Here is a 12,743-nt window from a genome sequence, read left to right as displayed (position 1 = left end):
AATCTTGGAGTTTTGAGATGAGTCCGGAGGGGATTATGGTGTTGAAGGCAGAGCTATAGTCGATGAGTAAGAGTCTTGCAAAGGTATCCTTGTTGTCCATATGTTGCAGTGATGAGTGCGGGGCTAGGGAAATAGTGTCTTCTGTGCATCTGTTACATCAGTAGGCAAATTGAAGGGGATCGAGTCAGGCTGGGAGGCTTGAGTTGATGTGGGCCATGACCACCAGCCTCTCGAAGCACTTCAAGATTATGGAGGTCAAAGCCACTAGGCACGAGTGAGTAAGGCAAATTGCTTGTGATTCCTTTGTTTTTCTAAGATTTAAGGTACGAGGCAGGAGATTTAGAGAGGATGTGAGGAATTTCTTTTCACCCAGATGCTGGTGTGTATCTGGAACTTTCTGCCTATAAGGGTGGTAAGAGTCAGAAACCTTCATAACATTTAATAAGTATTTCGATATACACTTGTGATGCCAAAGTATACAAGGCTGTGAACCAAGTTCTGGAAAATGAGATTACTTGATAGGCCGAAGGACCTTTTTCTGTGGCTATGGACCTCAATGCTTCTCTTGTTTCTAACTCATTATCTCGTGACAAACAGCACCCATGCCACAAATCACTAATATCAAATTTTGAAGGGTCTGGAAACGACAAGTATTGCTTGCCAATGCTGGTTCATTTATTAAGATTGCCTCCAGAATGTCAAAGATGGATCTTCATTCTGCTGACCATACCACCTTGTTTCTGCAACAAGTGTGTTAAAGATACAGCTATCATGCCAAACTTTCTGTTCCATAGCACATTGGTCAGTTTGCTCACCCACCCTCCAGTCTGTGCTCTCATCCATACTGGTAACAAGAACCTTTTGTCTATTGCAAAGGCTCACTGACTGAGGCTTGTCCAAAGCTAAACTCTGGAACTGCCTCACTTGCAGTCACACCCTCCTGTCTCTGACCATCGACCAAATTTGATATGTATAATCTAAGGAGTGTGTGTCTCCAGAAACAGTGCCCATATACTTGGAATGAATTTCTAAAGGGAGTGGTGGAGGCTGAAGTAACTACAACATTTAAAAAGCATCCGGGTCCATATATGAATAAGAAGGGTGTAGAGGGATATGGGCCAAATGCTGGCAAATGGGACTAGATTAATTTAGGATATCTGGTTGTCATGGATGAATTGGGCCAAAGGGACTGTTTCTGTGCTGTAGAGCTCTGTGACTCTATGCCCTTTTCCTTGCCCTGAACGGTCATCACATCCACAGCTGAGACTGCAGCTCATCAGTCCTGAGTTACATTCCTCAAGCAGCCAGCACTTGCTGGCTGGATCGCTTCAGTGTCCATCAGCTCCCGTAATCTATAGCTGCCACATCTGTCCTACTCAACTATCTCTGTTTAATTAATTAATTTAGATGTTAAATATTTTAAGTGAATTTCTTACCTTCATATTGCAGCTGTAATAGCATCTTCTGATTTAAGTCAATTTTCCAGTTGAAAGAGATGTGGAATGAATACCTACAAATCAGTTATTGGTTTTCCTGTGACCTCATGCTTTGGTTCTGATGGGCACTAGTATTTGAAACGGCTCTCCTCACCCAGTTTCTGTCTCCAGCCACTCTGTCCTTCTGTCATAAGTACATTTTTCCTTTTCTGACAAGTACCTTCTCCAAGCTGCTCCTCAAGTGGCGCTGACTTGCTGCACACCCCTCCCAGACAGCTTCACATACAGCTGCCTTGATGCACAATCCTTGCTGTCTGCTTCACAAGTGATGCTGTTTTGCTATATGCAACTCCCAGTCTCAAAGAGGGAGCTAATTGTTTTCTCTTTTAAGACTACATGATGTTCTTTCATTATCAAAGGCAGTTTTGGCTCTCTACCATAGACTAAAATGGAATATATATAGTATTCTTTGTTTGGATGATCCACACAAGGGCAGATGTACAATCTAGTTGGTCAACTAAAACCTTTTGAAGTGACTCATCAGTCACAGCTTGATTTCCTTAAGCATTCATCATCATGTTTCTTATTTTCATTTACTCCTTCTAAAACTGTCAGTGCATGCAGACAGACAGAGATGACAGATTAAAAAATACATTGGTGTTACAGGTGATGGGAGAAGTACTGGAGAAGCAGTTCAAAAACACTATTTCTTAGGCTTATTTTTAGAGTATTCTATTTATTCCCCAAGTTCATCTGTTCTCGTTTATTTTCGTTTGCAGATGCTGTAAATCAGGAACAAAAACAAAGTTTCTCAGAACTGGGGAAGGGTCATCAGACCCAAAACATTAACTTTGTTTTTTCCTTCACAGATGCTGCCAGACCTGCTGAGCTTTTCTGGCAACTTTGTCTCTGTTCTTTTCTGTCAGGTCCATTCAATGACCTTGTCTCCCACATTTCCCGCAACTCATCCCTCACATCCCCTCTCTGCCGTAAAACCCAAAACAGAATTCCCCCTCATCCTCATGTACCACCCCACCAACCTCCGGATCCAACACATCATACTCCGACACTTCCGCCATCTGTAATCCGACCTCACCACCAAAGACATTTTTCCGTCCCCACCCTTATCTACCTTCCTGAGGAATGACTCTCTCCATGACTCCCTTGTCCACTCCACACTCTCCTCCAGCCCCACCACACCCGGCATTTTTCCCTGCAACTGCAGGAAGTGCTACACCTGCCCCTACAACTTCCCTCCCCTCATTCCATGCCCCAAGAAGACTTTCCACATCAAGCAGATGTTCACCTGCTAATGTGATATACTGCATTTGCTGTTCCTGTTGTGGCCTCCTCTACATCGGGGAAACCTAGTGGAGGCTTGGGGACTGCTTTGCAGAACATCTATGCTCGGTTTGCACTAAACAACTGCACCTTCTAGTCGCGAACCATTTCTACTCCCCCTCCCATTCCGTAGATGACATGTCCATCCTGGGCCTCCTGCAGTGCCATAGCGATGCTACTCTAAGGTTGCAAGAACAGCAACTCATATTCCGCTTGGGAACCCTGCAGCCCAATGGTATCAATGTGGACTTCACAAGCTTCAAAATCTCCCCTTGCCCCAGCGCATCTCAAAACCAGCCCAGCTCATCACCGCCTCCCTAACCTGTCCTACCTATCCCCTCCTCCAACCTCAAGCCCCACCCCCATCTCCTACCTACTAACCTCATCATTCTCCCCCCCCCCCCCCCCCCCCCCCCCCCCCCCCCACTCCCCGGACCTGTCCATCCTCCCTGGACTGACCTATCTCCTCCCTACCTCCCGTCCTACACTCACCTTTACTGGCTCCATCCCTGCCTCTTTGACCAGTCTGTCTCCTCTTCACCTATCTTCTCCTCTGTCCATCTTCTATCCGCCTCCCTCTCTGTCCCAATTTATTTCAGACCCTCCTTCCCCTTTGCCATTTCTGAAGAAGTGGGGGGGTCTAGGCCCGAAACGTCTGCTCTCCTGCTCCTATGATGCTGTATACAGTAATGTTCAGTCAAAATTCCAAACCTTCCTAACATCATTGTAGGTGTATCTACACCGCATGAATTGCAGGATTTCACAAAAGCAGCTCACTACCTCCAGTTTCTCAAGGATTTGGGAATGGGCAGTAAATGCTTGACCTAGCTGACAATGCCCACTTTCCTATGAATGAATCTAGAAAACAAAAGGTTTCAGGTCCAGTGCAGATATCTTGAAACTTTAACTCTGTTTCAGTCATTCTTAGGGGAAGTGGTTGGATAGTGGTAATTTACTGAACTCATAAACCAGGGGCCCAGGCTGGAGCCTGATGTCACCAAAATACCAACGTTGCAGGCGACCTTCAGCCTCGGCCTGTTTCTAGGCTAGTGGCTTCTGAATTGTTTTCCATTGTGACCTAATTTTAGTACATGAAAATATATTCAACTACGAGTGATTCGAGCTTGTAGGAAGGAGAGAGTTGAACAGGGATGGAGGAGCATGTTGTTGAGTGGGTGCAATTCTTTTGAAGTCGAGCCCTCAGAGCCAAGAATTGTGTGAGTCTACATAGTGAATTGTTAGGTCATGGTTTGGAAACCCCTATTCTAGGGAGAGGATGGATTCAGTGACGAGGATTTACTGGGAACTTAAAGCATTTGATTCTTATTGATATTTATTTGAATTTGATTATAGCAAAAATCCTTCTCAAGAAATGGGTATAAAAGTATGGTTTAGGAGGGGAACGGAAGGTAAAGTGTGTTAATGTCCTGTAGGTTCAAATTGCTTGTCAGTGCTCACTGTCAGGCACAGATATAGTGGCTAAAAGGCATAAAATTATGAAATTTTATAAATTAGGTTTGGAGGTAATGGGGTGGGGGCAAGCAGGAGGCCATGGGAAAATTATACAGTACTGAATATCATTGTTTCTGTTATCCTTCAGGCCTCCACAATATAAAACAATTACTTTGGACAGAGGTGCTGATGGACTGGGCTTTAGTATTGTTGGTGGATATGGCAGTCCTCATGGAGACCTTCCTATTTATGTGAAGACAGTATTTGTGAAGGTAATGAGACAGCGAAGATGTCTGATTTTCTTTAAACTCTTGTCGAATGCATATATGTCTGTCGTACGGCTTCGGAGAATGTTTATTTAATTCAGTTTATCATTAAACCGAAGCTCAGGTCAGGATTTCAACTACCAGCAAGAGATGAGTTCAGTTTTAGACAGGGAGTTAAAGTCTTTAAAATGTGACATTGAGCAATAAACCTGACAGGATTCCCTCATTTCTGGGTTTAGCCTAGGCAGGTTTGCAGGCAAGCTGGAAATCCCTGTGGAGCTGTAGGGCAAATTGTTTCAGTTTAGAAAGAAATTGACCCAGCATTGTGGCTATGATAGCTAGTAATTTCTTCCTCAAAATATAGGGAACTTCTCTGGAGCCAATCAGCTAAGTGTGTAACTGGAAGCACTCCTCCAGTGAAACTGAACAGCTGCAGCTACACGAACTGGCAGACTGATATGAGAGAAAGCCTTCATTAATTAAAAGATGATTTCCAATGTCTTGGAAGTCACTTTCCCTTGTCTTCAGTCACCTTGATCTGTCATTTCCTGCTGTAACCCTTCACTACAGAATTATGCAGCTCCATCTTGGACATCTGGAAAGCTAAGCAAGCAGCAACAGCAACAGAAGCAACACCAGCTGCAATGCCAGTTGCTATCTCCTCAGTTTGATTCCACTTCACAGGATAGATGGGAGGAACCGAGCTCTAACTTAACAGAAGCACGATTCCAACACAGGGTCTACAGGCAGAGTATCAGTGCATAGCATGTCAGCTTATCTGAACACCACTGCATTGTGAGGCTCAGGTTTTTTCAGCAGATCACTGCTGAAACATGCAGCTCCCTGAAGCAAGGCCTGTTTGTCTGCAGACCACACGTTGGCAGTGATCGTTAATGTTATCACAGGAGCCGCACCTGCATCAAAACCTTTCTCCCAGCTTTCTGCCTGTCCATTCGCATCTGCACTTCCTTCACTGAGAGGGAGCAGAGGTTGTGAGTGTTAAAAAATTAGAGAATGAATGAATGGTTTTGTGAAGGGCGACTGTGAGACATGCAAGTGAGAAGACAAATTTGTACAATAATTAGATGGAGATGTAAGATGGTGTCTGGAGAAGGAAATTAGTGGAATTGCAATGTGAGATGCAGTGAGGGATATTGTGCAGGAAAGTGCTGAGCAAGTGAGTTTATGGAGCTTGGCACCCTCAACAAGTGTGACATATTTCTTCCCAGCGAGCACACTCGATGTTAGGGACCACACTCCTGTTGCTCACTTAATTGGCCTATTTCATGAAGAGGCTGACCTCTCATTCCCCACCTATCTGTGGCAAATATGCCCTCACATCAGTTGCAGAGATCCTGCAGCAGGATCTCCAAGTCAAAGACCTGGAGCAGGGGATTGCAGAGGCAGCTGACTTTAATCTCTAAAGCAGTGATTAAGATCAAGATTAGCTTTCTTAATGTTCCTGGATTCCGTTAGTGGTGATGGCTGGTGAAGGAATCAGCGAGGAATTCCATTTCTATTGCAGTTCAATTAACTTGAAAGTATGGTTTTGGAGGGGAACGGAAGGTAGAGTGTGTTAATGTCCTGTAGGTTCAAATTGCTTGTCAGTGCTCACTGTCAGGCACAGATATAGTGGCTAATTATGTGGGAATGGTTCTGGAGTAATCTAGCACTATGAAACGGTACTTGCAGAAGTTTGTTTCTTAATTAGGGGAAGAGTTACCTGGACACTTTGTTTCAGGAGGCAGTCACACACAGTAGATTAAATAATTCAAATTCAAAAAGTGTTCAGGAATAAGGTGTGACTGTAAGTGAGGCAGGTAGAGGGATTCTGAGCTCAGGAGTGCAGGAGCCTCAGCCCTTGACCTTGACCAACAGGTATGAGATTCTTGCTCCCTGTACGGATGAGGGAAAGGACTGTGGACAGGATGAGCCAGCTGACCACGGTACCGTGGTGCAGAAGGCCATTCAAGAGGGGGGAGCAAAAAGACAGGTAGTAGTTATAGGGGATTCTATTATTAGGGAGACAGTTAGTATCCTATGCAAGCCAGATCGGAAGTCCCGCATGGTGTGTTGGCTGCCCAGTGCCAGGGTGCAGGACATCTCCGACCGGCTTGAAAGGATATTGGAGCGGGAGGGAGAGGATCCAGTTGTTGTGGTCCAAGTTGAGACTAACAACATTGGCAAAGCTAGGGTTGAGGACTTGTTCAGGGATAATGAATCACTAGGAAAGAAATTGAAGTACAGGCCCTCAAGGGTCATAATCTCCGGATCACTGCCTGAGCCACGTGCCAATTGGCATAGGGAAAAGAAAGGTAGGGAAGTAAACACGTGGCTAAGGGATTGTTGTGGGAAAGAGGGATTCCATTTCATGGGGCATTGGCATCAGTTTTGGAACCGGGGGGCTCTGTACCGTTGGGACGGTCTCCACCTGAACCGATCTGGAACCAGTGTTCCAGCGAAAAGGATAAATAGGGTGGTCAGTAGGACTTTAAATTTCTAAGTCGGGGGGAAGGGAAAGTGAAAGAGACAGGGAGCATGGAGTTAAGTGGAAAGATAAACAACAGGATAGCATGTGTACAGGTGGGTTTAAGCTCCAGGCAGGCTAGGAATGCAGCAAAAAGGAAGGATAGCTGAGGACATTTTAGGATTTCCAAGCGCTCTAATAATGATAAGAAAGCTAGCATTAAGGCACTTTATCTAAATGCTCGTAGTATTCGCAACAAAGTAGATGAATTAACAGCACAAATCCTCTTGAATGATTATGATGTGGTGGGCATCACAGAGACATGGTTGCAGGGAGTTCAGGACTGGCAGTTAAACATCCAAGGATTCACAACATATCGAAAAGACAGGGAGGTGGGCAGAGGGGGCGGGGTTGCCTTGTTAGTTAAGAATGAAATTAAATCTACGGCACTGAATGACATAAGGTCAGAGGATAGGGAGTCTGTGTGGGTGGAGTTGAGGAACCACAAAGGCAAAAAAACCATAACGGGAGTTATGTACAGACCTCCTAACAGTGATCAGGACAGGGGCGCAAGATGCACCGGGAAATAGATAGGGCATGTCAGAAAGGCAAGGTCACGGTGATCATGGGGGACTTCAGTATGCAGGTGGACTGGGTGAATAATGTTGCTGGTGGATCCAAAGAAAGGGAAGTCATGGAATGTTTGCAGGATGGCTTTTTGGAACAGCTTGTGATGGAGCCCACAAGGGAGCAGGCTATTCTGGTTGTGGTGCTGTGTAATGAGCCAGACTTTATAAAAGATCTTAAAGTAAGGGAACACTTAAGAGGCAGCGATCATAATATGGTAGGGTTCAGTCTGCAGTTTGAAAGAGAGAAGGCAAAATCGGATGTAATGGTGCTCCAGTTAAATAAAAGTAATTACAGGGGCATGAGAGAGGAATTGACGAAAATCAACTGGAAGCAGAGCCTGGCAGGGAAGACAGTAGGGCAACAATGGCAGGAGTTTCTGGGTGTAATTGAGGACACAGTACCGAGGTTCATCCCAAAGAAAAGAAGGATTATCCAGGGTGGGATTGGACAGCCATGGCTGACAAAGGAAGTCAGGAAATATATCAAAGAAAAAGAGACAGCCTATAAAGTGGCCAAGAGACTGGGAAATCAGAAGATTGGGATGGCTACGAAAACAAACAGAGGATAACAAAGAGAGAAATAAGGAAGGAGAGGATCAAATATGAAGGTAGGCTAGCTAATAATATTAGAAATTATAGTAAAAGCTTCTTTCAATACATAAGAAACAAACGAGAGGCAAAAGTAGACATTGGGCCACTCCAAATTGATGCTGGAAGGCTAGTGATGGGAGATAAGGAAATAGCAGAAGAACTTAGTAAGTATTTTGCGTCTGTCTTCACAGTGGAAGACATGAGTAGCATGCCAACAATGAGGGAGATTCAGGGGGCAGAGTTGAGTGTGGTAGGCATTACAAAAGAGAAAGTGCTAGAAAAGCTAAAAGGTCTAAAAATTGATAAATCTCCTGGCCCCGATGAGCTACATCCTGGAATTCTGAGGGAGGTGGTTGAGGAAATAGCAGAGGCTTTGGTTGTGATCTTTCAAAAGTCACTGGAGTCAGGGAAAGTACCAGATGATTGGAAAATTGCTGTTGTAACCCCTTTGTTTAAGAAAGGATCAAGGCAAAAGATGGAAAATTATCGGCCAATTAGCCTAACCTCGGTAGTTGGTAAAATTCTAGAATCCATTGTCAAGGATGAGATTTCTAAATTCCTGGAAGTGCAGGGTTAGATTAGAACAAGTCAGCATGGTTTTAGTAAGGGGAGGTTGTGCCTGACAAACCTGTTAGAATTCTTTGAAGAGGGAAACCCAGTAGATGTTATCTATCTAGACTTCCAAAAGGCCTTTGATACGGTGCCTCACGGGAGGCTGCTGAGCAAGCTGAGGGCCCATGGTGTTCGAAGTGAGCTACTCGCTTGGATTGAGGATTGGTTGTCTGACAGAAGGCAGAGAGTTAGGATAAAAGGCTCTTTTTCGGAATGGCAACTGGTGACGAGTGGTGTCCCGCAGGGTTCAGTGTTGGGGCCGCAGCTGTTCACCTTATATATTAATGATTTGGATGAAGGGACTGGGGGCATTCTGGCAAAGTTTGCCGATGATACGAAGATAAGTGGACAGGCAGGTAGTACTGAGGAGGTGGGAAAGTTGCAGAAAGATTTAGACAGTTTAGGAGAGTGGTCCAGGAAATGGCTAATGAAATTCAATGTGAGTAAATGTGAGGTTTTGCACTTTGGAAAAAAAGAATACAGGCATGAACTATTTTCTAAATGGTGAGAAAATTCGTAAAGCAGAAGTACAAAGGGATCTGGGAGTGTTGGTCCAGGATTCTCTAAAAGTTAACTTGCAGGTAGAGTCTGTGATTAAGAAAGCGAATGTAATGTTGTCATTTATCTCAAGAGGGTTGGAATATAAAAGCAGCGATGTGTTTCTGAGACTTTATAAAACTCTAATTAGGCCCCATTTAGAATACTCTGTCCAATTTTGGGCCTCACACCTCAGGAAGGACATACTAGCCCTGGAGAGTGTCCAGCGGAGATTCACACGGATGATCCCTGGAATGGTAGGTTTAACGTATGATGAACGGCTAAGGATCCTGGGATTGTATTCATTAGAGTTTAGAAGGTTGACGGGAGATCTAATAGAAACTTACAAGATAATGTATGGCTTAGAAGGGGTGGACGCTGGGAAGTTGATTCTGTTAGGCGGGGAGACTAGGACCCGTGGGCACAGCCTTAAAATTAGAGGGGGTAAATTTTAAAATGGAAATGAGATGATATTTCTTCAGCCAGAGAGTTGTGGGCTTGTGGAATTCATTGCCACGGAGTGCAGTGGAGGCCGGGACATTAGATGCCTCCAAGGCAGAGATCGACAAATTCTTGATCTCACAAGGAATCAAGGGCTACGGGGAGCATGCAGGGAAGTGGACTTGAAATGCCCATCAGCCATGATTTAAATGGCGGAGTGGACTTGATGGGCTGAATGGCTTTACTTTTACTCCTATGTCTTCTGGTCTTATGGAACAAAAGTTAAGCTGGATACAGCAAAAATCTCCCAGGTACCATGTTGTTATTTATTAGCATACTGTCACTGTTAAATCTAAAGATGTTGTAACTTTTAGGGAGCAGCTGCTGAAGATGGGCACCTGAAACGTGGGGATCAAATAATTGCTGTCAATGGACAAAGCCTTGAGGGCGTGACACATGAAGAAGCTGTTGGTATCCTGAAGCGCACAAAAGGGACTGTTACACTAACAGTACTTTCCTAATGTATGTTATTCTAGATGAAGACACTGAAGCTCAATGTGATTCTTTATTTGGACTTTACTGATGAGAATTGAAGTGAATTTATGCATACTTTCAAACATATGAATTAGGAACTGAAATAGTCATTTGAGAATTGAGAAAATGAAATGTTTAATGTCATACCAAGAGAATTTTAGGTTTTAGACAGTGGGTTGCAAAATTAAATAAATTTAAACACAGCAAACAGGCTGCCATTGTATTCCCACACAGGGTCTCAATTGTAAAAGCTTTTGATTGCTCACAGTGTAGTCAATGGCATTTTTCTTCAGATGCAACATTATTTTTAACATTATTTTCAAACTTCTATATTTTGCCCATTTTATGTCTGGAAAATAGTTCCAGAATTACTGTCTAGCTTCTATTATTTTCTGCTTTTAAATTGTTACCAATCATTTTCAAGTTGAATAGCTGGTTGGTGATGCAATAAAGTATTATACTTTAATAATACTGCTATTGATCAGTTTCAATTAAAAGATAAATGCAATTTAACTGCTTTAGATTTTTGCGTTTTATAGCTCATTAGCAGTGTTTCTCTGTGAAACTCTGAGTTTTCTTGAAATAGCTGATTGTAATGCAAATTCACTGGTTAAAAATTGATATATTTCTTGAACAGAGTTCTTAAATCACACATCCCCTATCGTTATGCATGATGAATGTCAAAGAACACCATCATTGGGAGCAATGGTGTTGAATTATCAGAAATAGCTGAAATGATGGTAGAATTGCATGGAAATTTAAGTTTACTGACTCGGATTTACTTACCGAGCCATAGTTACCTTAGCCCTGTATCAGAGAATGATAATGAAGTACTGTTTGCTGTCTTTGACTGCAAAGTGACTGAAAATTAATTTCATCAAATGATCAAGTTGCCCATGAAGGCTCCTGCACCTTGACTAATTAATATCAATGAGGCCTTAACTCAATTTCAGACCTGCCTTAGATCTCCTGTTTTTTCAGGTGCAGAATACACCTCTATCCTCTCCTCCAACCTGAAACCAAGTGCTGATAAGCTTATGTCACTCTGACTCTTCTGAAAGTAATTACAGTAAATAACCACTGAACAGCCATTATTCATAGAACAAGATCCTGTAAACAGCATTGAATTTTGTGATCAATTCATTTCTTTTTGAAGAAAGGGTAAAACTGAACTGAAACTAACTGTGTACAATGCATTTTGGCTAAATATTAAAGTAATGATCAGTTGAGTGTACTTCCTTATGAATTCTTGGAAATGTATGGGATAGTAATTCTTAAGCCCACGTCTGTGCTTACCAAGCACATCGAGTAGCTGGAATAGTGTGTTAAGACTGCACTTAACAAGCCATTTCAGTAGAGAAGTATGTTCACCCATAAGGGGTGGATTATTCACTTTGCAATTAGTTAGGTAATCCGGCATAGTGGATCACCCACCCTTCGTAAATTGTTCTTCAGCAATTGTCATTCCTTTCACTTCAATGGAATAAGACCCATACAGATTCCTTGAAAGGTATCTGTTTTTGCCAATTTAAAATAAGCAAGTGAAGGCGAAAATCTATTCTTTTTATCTTAACAGTATTATAGCTCAACTTAAATGTTGTGTTTGGTTTAGAATTGTGTATTTTGGTACATATGCCATTTTCAGTCTAACCAAGTGTATTTAACTCTATATAGACCCAAAAGTAAATGTTACAGTTGTCTTTACAATCATTTGATCAGTGTTCTTGGATGAGTGAACTGTATTGTTTGTTTGAGTTAGCAATGCTAATTTTAACAAAAAAAGAAACTATATTAGCCAGTACATTGTTAATCTAAACTCATACATAATTTTAGAATATTTTGCTTTAGTTTGCTCTGAAATGTATCTATTTTGATTTTAAAGTAATGTACAGGTATCCTTCTGTTAATGACTGTTGGTTATTATAAAGATTTGCAGTTTTTAGCATTTATAAACCAACATGGCATTGCTTTTCGAATAAACACGTTCTAAAGATCCACTTTTTACTTGATTTCTATTTTCAAAATAAGTGAAAGAAGAAATTACCTGTGACAAATATAATATTAATAGTTTTAAAACATATACAGCACTATGTTGCTGTATGCTCATTAAAAACTTTACTGTAGGAATGATAGAAAGCCATTCAAATCTTCCACTCTACAGTCATCAGTTTTTAAACTTTCCTTGCATCAATCACTTACCTATTTGCTACAGTTCAGTACTCAAAGATTACAATTCACATCCATACTTGAACACATTTGGCTCCTAAAGCTTTAAGGTGTTGAAGTGTAATCCACAAAATTAATTAGCTTTGACGTTCACCATCTCTTGCTATGTAAACAAATATAGCAGCCAGTTTGCACATGGGGATTCCAAAAAGCAACGTGAAAAATGAAGAAAGTAGCCCTTTTCAGCCCTGTTTTCCCAGTCAATATGATC

The 12,743-nt window shown here is 42.4% G+C and overlaps 1 protein-coding gene across 4 annotated transcripts in view; it reads left to right on the top strand.

Moving 5' to 3' along the window:
• The window catches only part of LOC125451281 (multiple PDZ domain protein), a 227,215-nt gene extending 214,957 nt beyond the window's left edge, over positions 1–12,258 (top strand). For 2 of the 4 annotated variants that reach the window (XM_059644577.1, XM_048528244.2), the window contains exons 37-38: positions 4,378–4,501; positions 10,147–12,258. In XM_059644577.1, coding sequence (XP_059500560.1) covers positions 4,378–4,501; positions 10,147–10,293 — 271 coding nt within the window. In that variant the 3' untranslated portion in view covers positions 10,294–12,258. The remainder of the gene's footprint in view (positions 1–4,377; positions 4,502–10,146) is intronic. The other 2 variants (XM_059644578.1, XM_059644579.1) reach the window with 2 other exon arrangements.
• Positions 12,259–12,743: the final 485 nt, after the last annotated feature.

The sequence above is a fragment of the Stegostoma tigrinum genome, chromosome 3 (assembly GCF_030684315.1).
Source record: "Stegostoma tigrinum isolate sSteTig4 chromosome 3, sSteTig4.hap1, whole genome shotgun sequence".
NCBI lineage: Eukaryota > Metazoa > Chordata > Chondrichthyes > Orectolobiformes > Stegostomatidae > Stegostoma > Stegostoma tigrinum.
Note: the sequence above shows the minus strand (reverse complement) of the source record. Positions and strands in the feature narration are given on the sequence as shown.